This window comes from Mesoplodon densirostris, chromosome 7 (genome assembly GCF_025265405.1).
Source record: "Mesoplodon densirostris isolate mMesDen1 chromosome 7, mMesDen1 primary haplotype, whole genome shotgun sequence".
In the NCBI taxonomy this organism is placed as follows: Eukaryota; Metazoa; Chordata; class Mammalia; order Artiodactyla; family Ziphiidae; genus Mesoplodon; species Mesoplodon densirostris.
Genome location: NC_082667.1, coordinates 99,149,544 through 99,172,152, shown reverse-complemented (window position 1 = coordinate 99,172,152; position 22,609 = coordinate 99,149,544). Strand labels below are relative to the sequence as shown.

The 22,609-nt window shown below is 35.7% G+C and overlaps 1 protein-coding gene across 3 annotated transcripts in view; it reads right to left on the bottom strand.

Moving 5' to 3' along the window:
• GRIA4 (glutamate ionotropic receptor AMPA type subunit 4) overlaps window positions 1-22,609 on the bottom strand; it is a 543,339-nt gene that overhangs the window by 344,028 nt on the left and 176,702 nt on the right. For all 3 annotated transcript variants that reach the window (XM_060105639.1, XM_060105638.1, XM_060105640.1), the window contains exon 3: window positions 21,891-22,130. In XM_060105639.1, the coding sequence (XP_059961622.1) occupies window positions 21,891-22,130 (240 nt within the window). The remainder of the gene's footprint in view (window positions 1-21,890; window positions 22,131-22,609) is intronic.

Below are 22,609 nucleotides of genomic sequence, written 5' to 3'. Positions count from 1 at the left end.
GTTCATGTCCTATAGAGTTTAAATATCAAGACATCCCAAAGGAGTATGAGTAAGAGCTATCTTGGGAAGGTGTGCAGGCTCATACATGTGTAGTAACACTCCATTTACCTATATAATTGGAGAACCATTTCTAACACCTTAATGAGTTTTTAATTTAATACAGTTAACCCTATTAAACAACAACACAATGCTTAAAATTATATTTTTTTAAAAATGGAGACCTGTACACATTTTGCAAACTACAGTTCATGGACAAGGCCCCCAATTGTCTTGGTATGGCCTATAAGGAATTAATGGTTTTTACATTTTTAAATGTTTGGAGGGGAGTGAAACAAAATAAAAATAAATTTTTGTGACACATTAAAATTATATAAAATTCAAATTTCAGTGTCTATAAATAGAATTTTATTAGAACACAGATATGCTCATTCATTTATGTATTATGTATTAGTATTATCAGTGGCTACTTTTTGATATAACATCAGAGTTGAGTAGTTGTAACAGAAACCAAATTGTCTGCAAAGCCTAAAGTATCTGTTATCTGGCTCTTTATAGGAAAAGTTTGCTGACCCTTGGCATAGATCATCCTCCCTCATTAAGTAAGGCATAATGAACATAATGTAAACTTTTTTTTGGTATGTAGTATAACATAGTGGTTAAAGGCAAGAGTTTGTCGACTAAAGAGGCCTAGCTCTCTCATTGACTTCTCTGTGACTATGCGCAAATTATTTAAACTCTCTAAGTTTTAATTGTCTCAGGAATAAAACAGGATAATAATTCTACTTATCTTTTGGGTTTGGGGAGAATTAAGTATATAACATACATAGTAAATAACCTAGTGCATACGATAGTTGTAGAGCCCCAAAATATGCCTAAAATGTAAGGATACAAGAAAGAAAATAAAACAATGGCAAAAGATACACGACAAATATGAGCCAAAAGAAAACTTGGGTAGCTATGTTAATATTGAAAAAATAGACCTTAAGACAAAAAGCATCATTGAGGAGAGAGGGGTTCATTACCCCTCTAATATATATTAAAAAAGGTTCAATTTACCAGGAAGATGCTAAAAATTCTAAAGTATTTTATATAAGATATATCTGTCACATATAAAGCAAAAATCTATATGAATACAGTAAGAAATTGATAAATCTATGATCACAGTGGGAGGTTTCCATGTACATTTCTCAATTAGGTTAAGCTGTCAGAAATTTAATAAAAAACATAGAGGATTTGAATAAAAATGTATAATGATTATATAGAAAAATTCTTCATGAAATATTATTAAAATTGTACTGGAACACAAAGAAAATTCTAAGAAGTTTCAACGAATTAGTATCATAGAGAACACATTTTCTGTTAGAATTCATTAAGCGCTTCACACAAATGAATTTTATATATCTTAACAAATGTGACACAAGGACAAATGAAACATTTGAATGAGGCTACTGACTCATGAAAGAAATTGAAGCATGGTTTAAAAAGGTTCTTCAGACTTCATGCCCAAATATTTTAAGGCAAGTTTTATCAAACTTTTGAGGAAAAGTTAATTTTAACATTATACAAACACATCCAGAAAAGATAAAAATACATAATATTCTGCAACATATTCTAGAAGGCTAATATAACCTTGCTACAAAAATCCATTTGTAATTACATGTGTAAAATGACATGTCCAGTAAAGGGGGTGATGTGGTTTTATTTCCCCTCCACTCCTTACTGTTGACTTTAATACAGATATATGATTCGAGCTTAAGTAGCCACCATGGATCTTAAAGTGAAGCCACATGTTGAGGATGTCATAGCAACAATAATAGAAGTCTGATTGCCAGAAGATAATGGGACTTCCATAGCAGTTATATAATAGCGCCATACTATATGTACTTCATATATGTATACATATCTATGCATGTGTGAGTGTATGCATACATATACTGTTATTTTGTATTTGTTATTATTTGTGGCCTAAACTATTCTTATTTAATACAAAACCAAGATAGAAAACAGTTTGTAGTAATTTTCCATTGTACTTTCCTTAGAAATATCACACTTCACACAAGTGTCTCATGAATTATTCTTTCCAAATACATAGGGGAGTCTTCCTGGCAAGTATTTGTAAGTACAATGTACAATTTCTGAATGCTTCTGAAGATTTTAAAGCACAAAAGTGGCATATCTGTGGTCTGTGTTGCAAAGAGTTCACCCTTGCAAGTGAACAGAAGATGAGTTTAAGAAGGACAGTACTGGAGCCAAGGAGAGAAGTTGATTGATGCAGGAGAATGAAGAGGGCCTGAGCAAAGGCTTCACTACTATCCTCCTCAAATTTATCTTCTGTACACTTACATGGAGGAAGGGATAAATTTGGCATATTTTTATATGGCACACATTTGACAAGACTGATGATTGGTTTGAAGAAAAAGGAGCAAGCCTAGCATGCAAGGCAGAGCGCCACCTTCTAGGGTAGAGAATATATGAAAAGGAACAAGTTTGAGGGGACAGGTGATAGATTCATTCTTGAAATGCTGAGTTTTTAGATACAAATGGGACACAATAGTTACTATGTAAATGAGTCATACAAGTGAATATGAGACCATAAGACTCATTCATTCATAATTACTGAGTGTGACTAAATAACTGGTCCAGTCCTTGTTCAGGGAAACTCAGTGAGTAGGACAGAATTCCTGCTATTATAGACCTTAAATAGTCCAATGACAAAGGCATAGAATTAAACTGTTGGAATACCAGGTTGATAGAGATAATACAAAATGCTATGGGAGCACACAGAAGGGGGGGTTAACTCATTAGAGGGTAAATGTGTAGAAAAAGACTCCTTGAAGCAAGTTATTCTCAGACCTGAAAGATGAATAGGAATTACTTCAGAGATATGCAATACATGTTTGAGGTTGAGGAAATGGCATTTGCAGAGCTTTCAAGGCAAGTGAGGGAACCTAGGGCTCAAAATCTTTAGAAACGCCATTTTCACTGGAGCTTGGTGTTTCAGGAGAAGTGGACTATATAATGATATGGGAGAAGCAACCAAGAGATGGACTGTAGAGCATCATTTAAGGAATTTGAACTTTATAGGAAGGGTAATGAAAAGCCATGAAATAAATTCTAATCAAGAATGGGGCATATGCAGCTTTGTGTTTAAGAAATTTACAGAGGCAAAGTGGCTGAGGACAGACCCCAGGGGGAAATGCCAGCATTTTAAGAGAGGTTAGAGGAAGTCTATAAAGGAGATGAAAAATAAGAAATCACGAACATATGCTTCAGTCTGTTTCTTCATCAATTTAGCATTTATACCCAGAAATGTCTTATGTATTATGAAGGTTTATGTCTAATAAAATATTATCTTATAATAAGTAATTGTCTCATAATATAAAATATTATATAAAATATTAACCAAACACCTTTGATTCATGATTAATAATACTGAAATGATAAATAGGGCTTCCCTGGTGGTACAGTGGTTAAGAATCTGCCTGCCAGTGCAGGAGACACAGGTTCGAGTCCTGGTCTGGGAAGATCCCACATGCCATGGAGCAACTAAGCCCATGCTCCAGCCACAACTAGAGAGCCTGCGCTCTAGAGCCCACAAGCCATAACTACTGATCCCATGTGCCACAACTACTGAAGCCCATGAGCCTAGAGCCCATGCTCCACAACAAGAGAAGCCACTGCAGTAAGAAGCCTCACACCACAAGGAAGAGTAGCCCCCGCTCGCTGTAACTAGAGAAAAGCCCACGCACAGCAACGAAGACCCAATGCAGCCATAAATAAATAAATAAATAAACAAACAAATAAATACATTTATTAAAAACTCCCTTTAAAAATGATAAATATTTATTGGAGTTTAAGCATAAATTATTATGGTATTAGTATACTATTACCACTAATTGCTACTATTAATAAATATAGTAACAACAGCAACAACAAAATAATAGCTATAACTTATATAGTTTATTATATGCCAGGAATTTGATAAGCACTTCATGTATAACTCATAGTGACCCAATAGATTTGATTATTAATACTATTTTTCAGACTAGAAAACTGAGATCTAACTATGTTAAGGAACACCTAATAAGTAATACATCTGAGATTTGAATTCAGGCACTTAATATTATGGTCTTAGGACTGTCCTCCACAGACAAAATCTGGGCTATAGAAAGAATGCTGGAGCTATTTCTGTTTAAACATGCAAAAGATTGTCAGGGCTATCATATATTAAACTAAGGAAGTTATATCTAAGAACTCCTTTCCATTGCTTCAAATAGTAAGTTACTGCTTTCCATAGTCCTGATATTGTATGTATTATAACATGGTGAATAAACTCTAAAAACACCGTTGAGTAAACTTTACCTCTGACATAAGTTTTATGCCATAAGGATTTTAACCTTAATTGTGCATTGTCACTACACACACATCTTGTTCCATTTTTATAATAGAATGAAAATTAATTGAGACAATGTAAATTATCTTGAGGCACTGTATTCAATCAGAGCTCTAAAAGAAAGTTTTTCCCCTCAGATCTTCAAATAAGCAATATTATTTTTAAACAAAGAAGTAGTCAGGAAATTGCAAGTCATTTGCAGACTTACTGCTTTTGAAAGTTGTGGGTCACTGAAAAGGTGGAATCATGAGAAAGCTTATGCAGTTTGACCTTTTAGGATAAAAAAAAATTGCTAAAACTTTATCCTCACATTCCATCAATTTAAGGATTCTCAAGGAACGTGTTCCTTCCCCTTGGTCCTCAGATGTGGCTGAATAACCCTAATGACAGATTCAGCATATGCTCAGGGCTCTGACACAGCAAAGGCTTTAAAAATTTTTAATATTTCAAAAAAAGCATTAAAATGGTCACATGGGAAAAAATAGAACTCTCTTGGACTCCTATACATTTACTTTGTAATTTGTTTGTTTGAATTTTGAATTTCCATTGGGCAGGGCATAATCACCTTTCCAGTGAGTAGGGCCTCCAAAGGTCTTATCCAGATATGTTCTTTTAATACTTTACTTATTTATATATTTTATTGAAGTATACCTGATTTATAATACAATTTTCAGGTATACAACATAGTGATTCAATATTTTTATAGATTATATTCCTTTTAAAATTATTAAAAATTAATAGCTATATTTCCCTGTGCTGTACCATATATCCTTGTTGCTTATTTATTTTGTACATAGTAGTTTGTATGTCTTAACCCTGTACCCCTATCTCACCCCTCGCCCTTTCTCTCTCTCCACTGGTAATCACAACTTTGTTCTCTATATATTCAAGTCTATTTCTGTTTTGTTATATGCATTGGTTTGTTTCACTTTTTATTGTCCACATATAAGTGATAACATTCAGTATTTGTCTTCATCTGACTTATTTCACTAAGCATAATACCCTCTAGGTCCATCCATGTTGTTGCAAATGGCAGAATTTCATCCTTATTTATGGCTGAGTAATATTCCATTAGATCTTCCTTATCCATTCATCTGTTGTTGGATACTTAGGTTGCTTCCATATTTCTGTTATTGTAAATAATTCTGCTGTGAACATTAGGTAATTTTTCAAATTAATATTTTTGTTTTCTTCAGACATATATGCAACAGTAGAATTGTTAGATCATATGGTAACTCTATTTTTAGATTTTTGAGGAATCTTTATTCTGTTTTCCATAATGGTGCCCCAATTTTTATTCCCACTAAGAGTGTACTAGGGTTCTCTTTTCTCCACATCCTCACCAACATTTGTTATTTGTGGAATTTTTGATGAAAGCCTTTCTGACACGTGTGAGGTGATATCTTCTTATGGTTTTGATTTGCATTTCTCTGATGATTAGCAATGTGGAGCATTTTTTCATGTGCCTGTTGGCCACCTGTGTGTCTTCTTTGGAAAAATATATATTCAGGTCTTCTGCCCATTTTTTTTTTTTTTTTTTTTTTTTTTTTTTTTGCGGTATGCGGGCCTCTCACTGTCGTGGCCTCCCCCGTTGCGGAGCACAGGCTCCGGACGCGCAGGCTCAGCGGCCATGGCCCACGGGCCCAGCCGCTCCGCGGCATATGGGATCCTCCCAGACCGGGGCACGAACCCGTATCCCCTGCATCGGCAGGCGGACTCCCAACCACTTGCGCCACCAGGGAGGCCCCCATTTTTAAATTATATCATTTGCTTTTTTGATATTGAGTTGTGTGAGCTGTTTATATATTTTGGATATTAACTCTGTATCAGTCATATCCTTTGCAAATATTTTCTCTCATTCAGTAGGTTGTCTTTTTGTTTTGTTGATGGTTTCCTTTGTTGTGCAAAAGCTATTAAGTTTAATTAGGTCCCATTTTTTAATTTTTTCTTTTGTTTCTTTTGCCTTAGGAGACAGATCCAAAAAATATAGCTAAGATTTATGTCAAAAAGTATTCTGCCTATGTATTCTTCTAGGAACTTTATGGTTTCTGGTCTTTAATCCAATTTGAGTTTATTTTTGTATGTTATATGAGAAAATGTTCTAATTTCATTCTTTCACATGTAGCTGTCCAGTTTTCCCAGCACCACTTATTGATGAAACAGTCTTTTCCCACTAATATTCTTGCCTCCTTTTTTGTAGACTAATTGATCATGTTAGTTTATTTCTGGATTCTCTATTCTGTTCCACTGACCTATGTGTCTACTTTTGTGCCAGTACAATGTTGTTTAGATTACTGTAGCTTTGTAGTATAGTCTGAAGTCAGGGAGCATGATATCTCCAGCTTTGTTCTTTTTTCTCAAGATTGCTTTGGCAATTCGGGGTCTTTTGTGGTTCCATATACATTTTAGGATTATTTGTTCTAGTTCTGCAAAAAATATGGATATTTTTATAGGGATTGAATTAAATCTGTAGATTTCCCTGGGTAGTATGGACATTTTAACAATATTAATTCTTCCAGTCTAAGAACACAGGATATCTTTCCATTTCTTTGAATCATTGTGTTTCAAATTCCTTCATCAATGTTTTATAGTTTTCAAAGTATAAGTCTTTCACCTCTTTGGTTAACTTTATTCCCAGATATTTTATAATTTTGATTTGATTGTAAATAGGATTTTCCCCCTAATTTCTATTTCTGGTAGTTCTTTATTAGTGTATGGAAAAGTAATGGATGTTATAGTATATTAATCATGTATCTTGCAAATTTATTGAATTAATTTATTAGTTCTAATGGTTTTCTGATAGAGACTTTAGGGTTTTCTCTATATAGAATCATGTCATCTTCAAATAGTAAGAGTTTACTTCTTACCATCCAATTTGGATGCCTTTTATTTCTTTTTCTTTTCTGAGCATTGTGGCTAGGACTTCCAATATTATGTTAATTAAATAGAAGGAGTGAGAATGGGCTTTTTGTCTTGTTCCTGATTTTAGGAAAAAAAAAACAACTTCTATTTTAAATCATAATCTTGCTGGGTAGAGTATCCTAGGTTGCAGGTTTTTCCCTCTCAGGACTTTGAATATATAATGCAATTTCCTTATGGCCTGAAAAGTTCCTGCAAAAAAATCAGCTAATAGTCTTATGGAGGTTGCCTTGTATATGACTCTTTGTTTTTCTCTTGCTGCTTTTTAGAATTCTATCATTAACTTTTCTCATTTTAATTATGTTGTGTCTTGGTGTGAGCTATTTCAGTTCATCTTCTTTGGGTCCCTCTGTGCTTCCTGTACCTAGGTATCTGGTTCCTCCTTTAGGTTTGAGAAGTTTCCAGCCATAATTTCACTAAATACATTTCTTTTTTTCTTTTCTTTTTCTTCTTTTTTTTTTTTTTTTTTGCATTATGCAGACTTCTCACTGTTGTGGCCTCTCCGGATGCAGAGCACAGGCTCCAGACTCACAGGCTCAGTGGCCATGGCTCACGGGTCCAGCCGCCCCGTGGCATGTGGGATCTTCCCGGACTGGGGCACGAACCCATGTCCCCTGCATCGGCAGGCAGACTCTCAACCACTGTGCCACCAGGGAAGCCCCACTAAATACATTTCTGACTCTCTTCTTTCCCTCTTCTCCTTCTGGGGACCCTATAATGTGAATGTTGGTACAATTCATGATGTCCCAGAGGTCCCTTAAATTGCTCTCAGGTTAAAAATTTGTTTTTCTTTTTGCTGTTCTAATTGGGTGATTTCCATTATTTTATCTTCCAGATCAATTATGCATTCTTCTGTATCAACTAGTCTGCTGTCTTTTTGTTTTGTCTTTTTGTTTTGTTGATGGTTTCCTTTGTTGTGCAAAATCTTCTACGGTGTTTCTCATTTCAGTTATCACATTGTTCAGTTCTGATGGCTTCTTTTTTATATTTTCTAGTTTCTTGTTAAAATTCTTACTGAACTTCCCTATTTCAGTTAACATTCTTATTACTATTCTTTTCCCTAATTCAGTTAGCATCCTTATTACTAATGCTTTGAGCTCTTTATCTGGTACATTATTTCTGCTTTATTAGTTATTTTTCATGGGTTCTTCTTGATCTTTCAATTGAAACAAATTCCTCTGTTTTCTCATTCTGCTTAACTTTCTCTGTCTCTATGAAATTAGGTGAAACAGTTACCTACTGCAGTCTTGAAGGAGAGCATCTTTGTGTAGGTGTGTCTGTATATAGTCTGCATGTGCCCAATGACTTTGTTGGTAGAGCTGGATCTAATGTGAACACAAGACATGCCCTTCCCCAGAGTGTGCTGATAACTATCACCTTGGAAGGATGTGGGGCTTGAGATGGAGTGGCTAGACCAGAGTCACATGTAGTTGGGGCTTCTCCTCTGCTCAGTGACCTTCACTACCCGATCTGAGGTGCAAGTGGGTCCTAAGTTGCTGAGACATTGGTCCTGAGGGTTAAATCCAAGCTGGCTCCATTCCATTTAAGTGTGTGTTCTACCACCTTCTAGCACCTGCACCCTCACCCCTGAGGAGACCAGTGCTTGGGCAAGAGGGGCTGGTGTGGGTTGTCCACTTGGGTCTGCACATGGGCTATGGTGGTTCCATCATAGTTGGAACCCCAGGATGCTTCTGATACACTGCCTCTGTAAACGCCATCATGGCTGACCCTGCCCTGCTCAGATGCAGCTCAGGATCTAAGCTGCCTTTGCCCCTCCCAGCTGAGCTCTCCCCTCAGCTGCAGCAGCCCTCACCCCAATGGAGAGCTGTGTCCTAAGCAACTGGCTTAGGCTGAAGTATGTTCAGGGGTTGTCACGGGAAAATGGCCAGTGACCTGGTGCAGTTTCAATCCGCTCTCTCTGCCCTGCTTCAGGAATAAGCAAGTGTGTGTGTGCACCTCAGGAGTGGAGCCTAGGCTCTCCACAGCCCTCCTGTTAGTCCCACTGGACCTCCAACAAGCCAAACAGACTCGTTCCCCATGTCAGACCCCGGCTCTGGGAGTCCAATATGTGGTTGGAACCACTCACTCCCCAGGGAGGATCTCTCCTCTTCTGTGTCCCTTCTTGGGTACAAGTCCCAACCTGATTGCTTCTCTTCCTTTCCCACCGTATTCTGTGTGGATCTTTCTTACAACCTTGTTTGTACAGAAGTCTTTCTGCCAGTCTCCATTTAGGTGCAGTGAGAATTGTTCCATAGGTAGGTGTTGTTTTTTTGTTTTTTGTTTTTTGTTTTGCAGTACGTGGCCTCTGTTGTGGCCTCTCCCATTGTGGAGCACAAGCTCCAGACGCACAGGCTCAGCAGCCATGGCCCACAGGCCCAGCCACTCCACGGCATGTGGGATCTTCCCAGACCGAGGCATGAACCCGTGTCCCCTGCATCAGCAGGCAGACTCTCAACCACTGTGCCACCAGGGAAGCACAGTAGGTGTATTTTTGATGTGTTCTTTGGGGAGGTGAGTTCCGTGTCCTCCTAGTCTGCCACCTTGATCTTTTACCCCAGATATGTTCTTAGTTTTTTTTTATTTAGAGCCTGAACACTGATGGTGGGAAAGAAGTGAGAAAGGAAGAACATCCAGACAGGTGATCCGTCAGTCAGTCAACAATATGTGTCTAGTGCCTACTAAGTGACAACTAAATTGACCCAGCTCAAATATTCATGGAAGGTGCAAACTTATTTTCTCTGCCATCCCACTCAGTCTTCTTTAACCTTTCAAATGAATGTTTGAGAGGCTGCTGGCACCACAAAAGCAACTGTAGGCTTCTGTATTTCATCAGAGAATTTCTCCATCCTATCAACCCACTGCTTATTTTGCTGCTCCTTGCTCTGCTCTCTTCTTTGACTACCCTTGTTTTAGATTCATGTCATTGTTCTTTGCTAATCTCTGCCTTGTTTGGCAGTCCTGTTCTGATTCATTCTCCTTGTTAGATTTCACCATTCTTTCAGCATACAACTTCCAGCATTGTCCTCAAATCTTTCATTCTATAACCAGGGAAAGTGGGAGGTGACAGAGAGATGTGCACCTCTCTTTGCCTTCTCTCACCAAGGAAAAAGGATTAGACACAAACCCTCTTTGTAAAAACACCCACCAATAGTCCTTCATCCCATCTACTCACCCCTTAGTACACTGTTCCTCTTCCTAGCCCATTGTGGTAACAGCCTGTAGAATCTGGGATAATAAGGGCAGGGAATAAACATTGCAGTGACAACCAATGGAGATGCTATGAAGGGAGCAGAGAATGCCTTACCTCTTCCTGATTACAGTAGTCCCTGTTATCCAAGGTTTCACTCTCCATGGTTTCAGTAACATTTGGTCAACCATGGTCCAATAATATTGAGTGGAAAAGTGCAGAAATAAACAATTTATGTTTTAAATTGTGTGCCCTTCTGAGATGCATGATAAATCTCCCACTGTTCCTGTTCCATTCTGCCTGAGATGTGAATCCTCCCTTTGTCCAGCCATCCTGCACCTTAGTCACTCAGTAGCCGGCTTGGTTATCAGATCAACCTTCGTGGTATAGCAGTGCTTGTGTTCAAGTCACCCTTATTTTACTTAATTTTGGTCCCAAAGCACAAGGTTAGTGATTCTGGCAATCCAGATATACCAAAGAGAAGCCATAAAGTGCTTCCTTTAAGTAAAAAGGTGAAAGTTTGGGCTTCCCTGGTGGCGCAGTGGTTGAGAGTCCGCCTGCCGATGCAGGGGACGTGGGTTCATTCCCCGGTCTGGGAAGATCCCGCATGCCGCGGAGCAGCTGGGCCCGTGAGCCATGGCCACTGAGTCTCTGCATCTGGAGCCTGTGCTCCGCAATGGGAGAGGCCACAACAGTGAGAGGCCAGCGTACCCCCCCCCAAAAAGAAGGTGAAAGTTCTTGACTTAATAAGAAAAGAAAAAAATAGTATGCTGAGGTTACTAAGGTCCATGGTTAGAATGAATCTTCTGTCCATGAAAGTGTGAAAAGAAAATAGAAATTTCTGTTAGTTTTGTTGTTGCACCTCAAACTGCAAAAGTTATGGGCACAGTGTGTGGTAAGTGTTCAGTTAAGATAGAAAGGGCATTAAATTTTTACAGTAAGATATTTTTAGAGTAAATATCAGTACATGTTTATAATTTTCTATTTTATTATTAGTTATTGTTATTAATCTCTTCCTGAGCCTAATTTATAAATTAAACTTTATCACTGTAAAAACATAACATATAAAGGGTTCAGTACTATCCATGGTTTCAGGCATTCACTGGGTGTCTTGAAACATATTCTCCATGGATAAGGTGGGACTACTGTACTATTTCTCCCTCAATTACAAGTTAAAATCTCTATAGGAAGATCCATTGTTATTTTTATACCTGTACTTTCCTTTGCTCTCCCACTGGCCTGGATCCAGCAGGAAGGCAGTGATACACTTGAAAGATACAGTTAAGTGCTGTTTTCCTCCTGTTGGAATGGATTTTCCTCACATTTGGCAACTGGCAACAAGTATATATTTGGCATTGTCAGACTGACCATAAATGTAATAAAAGTCAGTAAGCAAATAAATTTGGATGAGCTATAAAATATAGTCTAAATCCTAATGGGTTCACTATAATCAGATAGTTGCCTGAAAGTTATCTTGGTAGGTTTACAAAAAGGGAACTCTTCTTCATCCTGGTGAGAGTTTTAGACTTAAAGATTTTTTTTTCAGGATTAGAAAATAAGTTGAAAATAGGGCTTAATGTTGTAAAGAATTAAAGATAAATTACTCATCCTTTCGTGGATAATACCCAGTTAGAACCTGAAAGACTCTTACTTCTCCTGAACTTATATGTCAATTAACTCTGTTTTGCTATTGTGTTTCTAATTTTGTTTTTAATAAGAAAAATGGCCCAGAAACATTTTAAGTGGCACAATTAATGGTAGATGTGTGCTAGCAGAGTATCAGTATGTGTGGTAATTAGGAATTGGAGATGGGGGGAATGAGGAAAAAAAGGTGCTTGTAATTAGCACTGTAGACACTAAGCACACCAAGTCCAGTTGACGGGTTGTATAATTACCCCTGATTTTCCCCATCCTACCCCTATCTGAAAGGGATTTCAAAGAAGGAGCAGATATCAGTAATTTTACTTTGGTGTGAACTGAAGTCATTAGACTCTGTTCCTTAGAGTTATCTGCTCTGTCATCCCTCTATATTATTATGAATTTGAGTTTAAAGGGATCCTAGGAGTCCATAACTGGTAATGAATGAGAGAAAGTTTAAGGTTCCCAGTGTGCCTGAAATCATTCATTTTGCCTGCTCTCTCTAGGTTCTGAGGGAAGGCAGAGAAAGAGGGAAAGAGCAATAAAATGAAACAGTATGAGAAAAAAATAAAGAAGAGAATTGGAACTGAACCCAAAAGGAAGATAGGAGAGTTTTCTGGAGTGATTTATACAGGTTTAATTTTGGGGAAATAAAAGAGATATCAAAAGTTGTCTCATGCCTCTTCCTTTTCATTTACTCCTTTTTCTATTACTTAGATCTCATTTTTTTTGTAAAAGGATTTAAAACAGTTTAAAAATAAAAGGTATGCATGCATTGAAACCCAAAAAGCAGAAATAAAATAGGAAGATCTCTCCACTCACCATGCAAACATACTCATTCTTCCATCCCCTCATCACTTGCACTGGATTTATCATGGGATAGCAGTATATACATATTATGCCATCCACAGCATTTTTTCCTAGACTTCTCAAAATATGTTGTGCAATGTGTAGAACATATTTTTGTAAAAAATAGTGCTAAAAAGAAAAAAAAAAGACCAAAGGAAACAAGCCAAACTAGCCAAAGTAAAGTTTTATCCTCTATGCTTTGCCAAATATATCTCTCCTAGAAACAATTTACATAATGTTATAATATTTATTAAGATAATGGATACAAGATATTTAGCAACCTGTGAAACATTATTAACCTGGAAAGCACTAATGTAGCTAAAACACTGAGCAGTAAATGTTAAAGAGAAGCAGGACTAAGTAAAATAAGGTCAGTGTAAGCCATTCCTTACACTAGACATGAGGTCAAAGTTGCTGGTCATCATAACAGTTTTGAAAAATACCGACAGTGATCATTAGAATTTTAAAAAGTGTTAGGTTTATGTCTCATCTTTCCCTTGACCTTAAATTCACCTTGATATCAGTTGTGTTAGAAATGGCCTTAAACACATCGTAAATACTTAAAATGCTGGGCAACAGACACAGGTAAAAAATATGTTATTTTGAAAAGATTTATTGAAAAACAACCATACTTATAAATATTTAAATTAATGTCTCTTTTTCTCTCAAGGAAAATGACATATTAATTAAATTTGAAAAAAATTTTCAAGATTTTATATAACTGAAAATATTATTTAAAATTATTCTAAATACTTAATTTAATATGTCTAAATTAAGAATGTTATTTTTCAGCCTTCTCCACATTTCTTCATCATAATAAAATTGCATTCAATTCAAGTACCATTCTTACAGGAGAATTTTTCATTTTGACTACTCTATAAACTATTTGGCTCATTAAAATATGGTGCCATTAATAAAAAATAAGTTACATGATTAGTTATTAGAGCTCTAAAATTATTTGATATTATTGTCAATGACTTCATTTGATTAATTCAATTATTTCATATTTATAGTATGTCTATCAGGGGTTACTATGCTAAACATGAAAGGTATAAATATAAAAAGATATAACAATAACTGGAGAAGGACATATTTCTAAGGGAAGAAAAGATATGTAAATGTATACAAAATGCAGTATGAAAAATTACTATAAAAAGGATTATGTGCAGGAGGTTCTCTAAGTTCTTTTCTTACATAGTAAAATATGAATCAATAAGAGATTAGGACATTTCACTCAAAGTGAAATATGTTACTGCAGATAAGCTCTGTGGTTAGATATGCTATGTTGCCCAATACACTAGTTTTTAGGCAAATGTAGTTATTTAAATTAATCAACTAAAGTTAAGCAAAATTTAAAATTCAGTTTCTCGGGTAGATACATAAGCCACATTTTAAATACATAAAGCCACATTTAGAATCACAAGAGTATCATATTTATTAACACAAAAATCTTATCAAAGTTTGTGGTTAAATGATGTTTTCTACTTGTTTTTCCCAAAAAGGCAATGATCTTTTTGGAAAATAGTTGTGTTCCAAATTAAAATTGTAAAAAAATCAAGCTATGCATCAAAGACAAGTTTCTAGTTGTCAAGTAGAGTGTTGTGCACTATTTCATAATGAAGTCATAGCAAGAGAGTTAATTTATTTTCAATAGTGGCTTGCTCATTCTTGCATTATTAATACTTATGAAAGTACCTGATGAAAACTGAACAACGTTATATTAAATGCTAAATGGATAAATGGATACATTGAAAGAATAAATAAATGAACACATTTTTTTTCTTATTTGAGAGTCAGTCAAACGCACAGGAGCACTAAGTCTTCTGCTGGTAAAGAGATCACTTATGCCACCTACTACTTTTGTTTACCACCCACAATTTCCATGGAAGGAAAAGAATATTTGGAATATAAAATATCAAGAAATAGGCACAGAGGGAACTTTCCTCAACATAATAAAGGCCATATATGACAAACCCACAGCCAACATCGTCCTCAATGGTGAAAAAGTGAAAGCATTTCCACTAAGATCAGGAACAAGACAAGGTTGCCCACTCGCACCACTCTTATGCAACATAGTTTTGGAAGTTTTAGCCACAGCAATCAGAGAAGAAAAGAAAATTAAAGGAATCCAAATCAGAAAAGAAGAAGTAAAGCTGTCACTGTTTGCAGATGACATGATACTATACATAGAGAATCCTTAAGATGCTACCAGAAAACTACTAGAGCTAATCAATGAATTTGGTGAAGTAGCAGGATACAAAACTAATGTACAGAAATCTCTGCCATTCTTATACACTAATGATGAAAAATCTAAAGTGAAATCAAGAAAACACTCCCATTTACCGCTGCAACAAAAAGAATAAAATATCTAGGCATAAACCTACCTCAGGAGACAAAAGATCTGTATGCAGAAAATTATAAGACACAGTTGAAAGAAATTAAAGATGATACAAATAGATGGAGAGATATACCATGTTCCTGGATTGGAAGAATCAATATTGTGAAAATGACTCTACTACCCAAAGCAATCTACAGATTCAATGCAATCCCTATCAAACTACCACTGGCATTTTTCACAGAACTAGAACAAAAAATTTCAAAATTTGTTTGGAAAAACAAAAGACCCTGAATAACCAAAACAATCTTGAGAATGAAAAACGGAGCTGGAGGAATCAGGCTCCCTGACTTCAGACTATACTACAAAGACACAGTAATCAAGACAGTGTGGTACTGGCACAAAAACAGAAAGATAGATCAATGGAACAGGATAGAAAGCCCAGAGATAAACCCACGCATATATGGTCAACTTATCTTTGATAAAGGAGGCAGGAATGTACAGTGGAGAAAGGACAGCCTCTTCAATAAGTGGTGCTGGGAAAACTGGACAGGGACATGTAAAAGTATGAGATTACATCATTCCCTAACACCATACACAAAAGTAAGCTCAAAATGGATTAAAGACCTAAATGTAAGGCCAGAAACTATCAAAGTCTTAGGAAAAAATAGGCAGAACACTCTATGACATAAATCACAGCAAGATCCTTTTTGACCCACCTCCTAGAGAAATGGAAATAAAAACAAAAATAAACAAATGGGACCTAATGAAACTTCAAAGCTTTTGCACAGCAAAGGAAACCATAAAAAGACCAAAGGACAACCCTCAGAATGGGAGAAAACATTTTCAAATTAAGCAACTGACAAAGGACAAATCTCCAAAATTTATAAGCAGCTCATGCAGCTCAATATCAAAAACAAACAAACAAACAAACAACTCAATCCAAAAATGGGCAGAAGACCTAAATAGACATTTCTCCAAAGAAGATATACTGACTGCTAACAAACACATGAAAGAATGCTCAACATCATTAATCATTAGAGAAATGCAAATCAAAACTACAATGAGATATCATCTCACACCAGTCAGAATGACCATCATCAAAAAATCTAGAAATAATAAATGCTGGAGAGGGTGTGGAGAAAAGGGAACACTCTTGCACTGCTGGTGGGAATGTGAATTGGTAGAGATACTATGGAGAACAGTATGGAGGTTCCTTAAAAAACTACAAATAGAACTACCATATGACCCAGCAATCCCACTACTGGGCATATACCCTGAGAAAACCATAATTCAAAAAAAGTCATGTACCAGAATGTTCATTGCAGCTCTATTTACAATAGCCCAGAGATGGAAACAACCTAAGTGTCCATCATCAGATGAATGGATGAAGAAGATGTGGCATATATATACAATGGAATATTACTCAGCCATAAAAAGAAATGAAATTGAGCTATTTGTAATGAGGTGGATAGACCTAGAGTCTGTCATACAGAGTGAAGTAAGTCAGAGAGAGAAAGAAAAATACCGTGTGCTAACACATATATATGGAATTTAAGAAAAAAAAAGAAGTCATGAAGAACCTAGGGGTAAAACAGAAATAAAGACACAGACCTACTTGAGAATGGACTTGAGGCTATGAGGAGGGGGAAGGGTAAGATGTGACAAAGCGAGAGAGAGGCATGGACATATAGACACTATCAAACATAAGGTAGATAGCTAGTGGGAAGGAGCCACATAGCACAGGTAGATCAGATAGGTGCTTTGTGACCGCCTGGAGGGGTGGGATATGGAGGGTGGGAGGGAGGGAGATGCAAGAGGGAATGGATATGGGAACAGATGTATATGTATAACTGATTCATTTTTTTATAAAGCAGAAACTAACACACCATTGTGAAGCAATTATACTCCAATAAAGTTGAAAAAAAAAGTTAGATAAATTAGGCTCCAAATAAAACACCTTTTCACAGGAAAGAAAAAAGAAAAAAGGACAAATTCTATAGACCGATGTTTCTTAACCTTCTTTTTTTAATCTTAGGATGCCTTTACACTCAGAAAATTATTGAGGACCCAAGAGAGAGTTCCTTTTTTTAGGTGGCTCATATCTATGAATATTTATGGTATAAATAATTAATACAGAGAAATTAAAAATATTTATTCTTGATTCATTTAAAAATGACAATTAAAACTTTTTATGTTAACATAAATAAATAAAAAAAATCAAGAAACCTTAAAGATAGTTTGAATGAGCCTTAAAGAAAGTGCAGTTCAACTTTCCTTCCTCCTGCCCCCGTGTCCCCTCTTTCTTTTTTTCTTTCTTCCTTTCTTTCTTTCTTTCTTTCTCTTTCTTTCTTTTTCTTCCTTCCTTCCTTCCTTCCTTCCTTCCTTTCTTTCTTTCTTTCTTTCTTTCTTTCTTTCTTTCTTTCTTTCTATCTTTCTTTTCTTTCTATCTATCTTTCCTTTCTTTCTCTTTCTTTCTTTCTTTCTTTCTTTCTTTCTTTCTTTCTTTCTTTCTTTCTTTCTTTCTCTCTCCCCCTCCCTCTCTCCCTCTCTTCCTCCCTTCCACCCTCCCTCCCTCCCTCCCTCCCTTCCTTCCTTCCTTTCTTCAGGTGTGGGCAAAAATATAGACAGGCTCACACAGCTCATCAACAGCAGACCAGGACTAGAACACAGGTTTTATATCAGATGAAATAAAGTATGATTTCTTTTATTGATTGCAATTCAACATTTAAAAGCACTACTTAAAGTTTTAATAGAGTGAAGCTCTTGTATCTTAAGATATCACTGTATCACTATAGTGATTACAATTTCAGAAATAATTGAGTGGATCAATGAAATAACTTATTCCGAAGTAAGAATTTATGAGGCATCAGAAAGTCAGGTTCCACTCATGTTCATAGAGAAATTCAGGGTCATATTGAGGCAGCTACTTAGAACAGGAAAAATGTTTAGATGAGCAGTTCATTATCACAGTAGAGGATTAGAGAAAAGTACTAAAATGTACCACACTATCTTATTTCTTTACACTTCATTTTGTGCATTATATTTAAAAACTCTGATCTTTAATGTTGATCTTTTAATTATTCATTATGTGAAAATATGGATGACTCTTAGAAAACTATATTTATGACAGAAGTTAATCATACTTTTATAACTGAAGTTCACACCTCAGTTGGTGGTAGTGATACATAATTTTAAACACTGTATCTAAGAGGAGGTAAATTGGGCTTGTGATCCTAAATTCATAAAATGAGCACAATAATTTCAAAAGGGGAAAATTATTCTCATCCTTTGCAAGTACTTAAGTAAGACCCAGAATATTGAGAAAAATGGTAGTATCATGGCAGAGTGAGCCATCTGAACATAAGAAATGGCCATTTTCCTGACATGTTATTTTTCATTCATTCAATTACCACTTGGAATAAAGGTGTATACTTTGTGATTTTTAAAAAAATTATTTATTTGTCAGCATTGGGTCTTAGCTATGGCATACAGGATCTTTGTTGAGGCAGGCATAATCTTTTTTGTAACATGGGCTCTTTACTGTGGCATGTGGGTTTTCTCTTCTCTAGTTTTGGCGTGTGGGCTCCAGAGAGCATGGGCTCTGTAGTTTGCAGCATGTGGGCTCTCTAGTTGAAGTATGGGAGCTCAGTAGTTGTGGCACGTGGGCTTAGTTGCCCCACAGCAGGTGGGATCTTAGTTCCCTGACCAGGGATCAACCTGCGTCCCCTGCATTGGAAGGTGGATTCTTTATCACTGGACCACCAGGGAAGTCCCTAAAGGTGTATACTTTGAAGTTGGGTTGAATTACTATAATAGAAGGCAATTCAAAGGACTAGCTATTCATCCCAAAGTAAGTATTGGAGAGAACTAAGAAATACTAGAGAGTGATTTATATCAACTGTTTAAAAGTAACCAGTTAAATTCTAGGGTGATGACAGGAAAAAGTAGGCTTTTTGTGCAGCAAGTTAATAGGTAGATTAAAGTTACAGAATGCCTTATTAGAAGAAATAGTGCTGGTACCATGACGAGTTTAAGCCTTTGATGGCAGAAATTTAACCAGGAGAAAGAATTGTTAAATAACCAAGTATTATCTGCTTATACTAGAGAGATCCCATGATAAAAAGTAATGGGAGGTGGCCTAAGTTTGGATCATCTGACTTGTTATGCAGGAGTGGGGATCCTAAAAAGTACAAACTGGTGCAAAAGCAAAGCATTAATTTTAATCCCTGTTTGGTGGGGAGGCTGATGCATGAATGCCTAGAATCCTCTCCTTGCCAGAGATTGGTTTGCACAAGGGCAGAGGAAAGAAGTGAGACAGGTCCCACTGGTATTTCAATAAGACCAAGATGCCATAAGATATAGATCTTCTGACCAAAGTGACAAACTGAGCTGTGTCATAACAAGCCACAGGGAGAACCATCTCATCCATATTCCAGTATATATTCCTTGACATTATGATTCAATTTTTTAAACACTTAAAATCAATTTTATTGAAGTGGAATATTTTTCACTTGACACTCAGATTTTATAATTGATGAACCTACATTGGTACATTATTACCCAAAGTCCTAGTTTACACTAGGGTTCATCCTTTGTTTTATACATTCTATGGGTTTGGAAAAATGTATAGTGACATGCATCCACCATTATAATATCACACAGAACTGTTTCACTGCCCTAAAAATCCTCTGTGCTGCACCTATTGATCCCTTTTTCCCCTTCACTCCTGGAAACCACTGATCTTTTTACTATATCATAGTTTGTCCTTTTCCAGAATGTCATATGGTTGGAATAATACAATATGTATCCTTTTCAGAATGACTTCTTTCACTTAGTTATATGCATTTAAGTTTCCTCCATGTCTTTTTATGTCTTGATAACTCATTTCTTTTCAGTCCTGAATTGTCTAAATGTATCACTGTTTAATCATCCCTTCACCTACTGAAGGACATCTTGGTTGCTTCTAAGTTTCGGCTATTATGAATAAAGTTGTTATAAACATCTTTGTGAAGGTTTCTGTGTGGTTTGGGTATAAACACCAAGGAACATGATTGCTGGATCATATAGTAAGAGTAAATCTAGTTTTGTAAGAAACTGCCAAATTGTCTTACAAAGTGGCTGTATCATTTTACATTCCCCCCAAACAATGAATGAAAGTTCCTGTTACTCCACTTCCTAACCACCATTTGATGTTGTCATTGATCTAAATGTTTTCCATTCTAATAGACATGTAGTAGTATCTCATTGTTGTTTTAATTTGCATTATGATTCAATTCTCAGTGTCCTCTTGCTTAAGAATATTTCCAAAAGTTTGAAGTGAACAGGGTGATAATTTCTCTAATCTATAATACATTCTCTAGAATGCTTTGCATTCTTAGCTATTGGAAAATGATACCATGAGATATAGATAGACTCCCAAATTTCAAAATGAGAATTAGAGTATGCTACAACCATGAAGAAAATACCCTGATGATATTAAATTTTCTGAGCTTGTTTCCAAATGTAAATTTACCAAGAATGCCAATATAAGCAAAGGACTATCATTGGTGTGAAATCTTATATGACTTACATTTCCATCTAATTAAATATGTAAATATAAATGAGAAATATGAATTCATTTAATAAGTTTTTGTCTCAATATAGGATTCTGAATATTTGGATTTTGAAGATAATTATATCTTCAAATGATTTATTTTGTTTGTTTATTGTTTTATATTTATTGTTTTACTCAGTTCACAGGTAGACTTTTATTAAAGCATGTTCTTGAAATGTTGCCTGTTTGAACTTTTACTATAACTTATTGTCTGCTCCTAAATCTTACACTTTATGGAAAAAGAACTGAAAACAAAACCCCACAGGTGATTCCCTGATGTTTATTTTGAAACATAATATGTTGCTATGATTCTGGTCACTAAATAAAAAGCAGAAATGAAAAAAATTGGAATTCCTTAAGTTATGTCTCCAACCAAAAGTCAAAGTATATCATCATTGTACAGAATTTTATGGATTGACAATAATTTAGTGTTAGTTATCGACCTTGTTTCTACAACACATGGATCATACCACTTATTAATCTTTACAGACTGATAGGTAAAGATAAAGTGAAAGGTTGCCAGCAAGCAGAAGCCTTACCACCAAATCTTTATTCTCATTATCATGACCCTTCAGTTACTCATTTAACATTTTACATTTCAAACACAATGCTATGCTTCAACCTGATACTATTTAAAAATCTTCCAAATCACGAAGTAATTTGCATTTAAGGTAAAGGACATACATATTTTATGACTGCGCCTGAAATATCATCATGGAAATTAAAAAATATATATATCTATTTTAATTTCAATTAAAGAGCATGGTTTACTCAAGTAACCTTGTGAATTTGAGGCTCATTTAATTAAAAATTTTTCCCCAGAGTCAACATAAAAATACTGAGAATGCACATTGACCATTTTCTGATTTTAGCCACATTAGGGATCAAAATATGTTGCTCACACAATTGATACAAAGTCATTTCAGATAGAAAATTAGAGTTTTACTTATGTAGATGTGGAATTGCCACTTACCCCTGTCTGTGTCATACAGGAAGACAAAACAGTTCCATTCATAGTGATCCAGCAGACTCAAGAGTGCTCCTCGTAAGGAAGGCCTTAGCTGCAGCACAAACTGGCTCTCTCCCTCAGTAGGGAAACTTGGTGTGATGAGGGAGATGTGTAAGGCGCTGCAGAATGAGGTCAAGGTATGTACTGACCTCTTATCATAGAGTCCAAAAATGGCAAATACTCCTCTAGAATACTGGGAACAGACTGAAATAAAAGAAACAAACAACAACAAAAAAAAATGTAAACTATTAGCACACTCTAAAATTGTTGACTCCACATCTACAGTTTATGAAACAAACAAAATCTCTGAGTCATTGATATGTCAGGAATATAATATAAGGAAAGAGTAAAAGTGAAGTGTGCAATTATTTGTATAATCAATTAGTGAAATGTTAAGCTTGTACTCAAAACCCTGTAGTAGATGAGATAACAAGGGGTTTTCTCAAGAAGCCAATTTGAATTAAGAAAAATTTGACTAAAATGAAGTAATATATAACACTCCATGATAATGTGACAAATCCTATGCTACAGACTTTTAAGTGTGACAATAAGAAGCCTAGGGTGTTGGACAATCTAGAAGCATTTATCTTAGGAGTAGTTCCCTGTGAAACAAAGAAATTAGATTTTTCTTTGTTAAAGCAGTTATAGTCTCTTGAAAAAAAATTAACTATCCTGATAACATT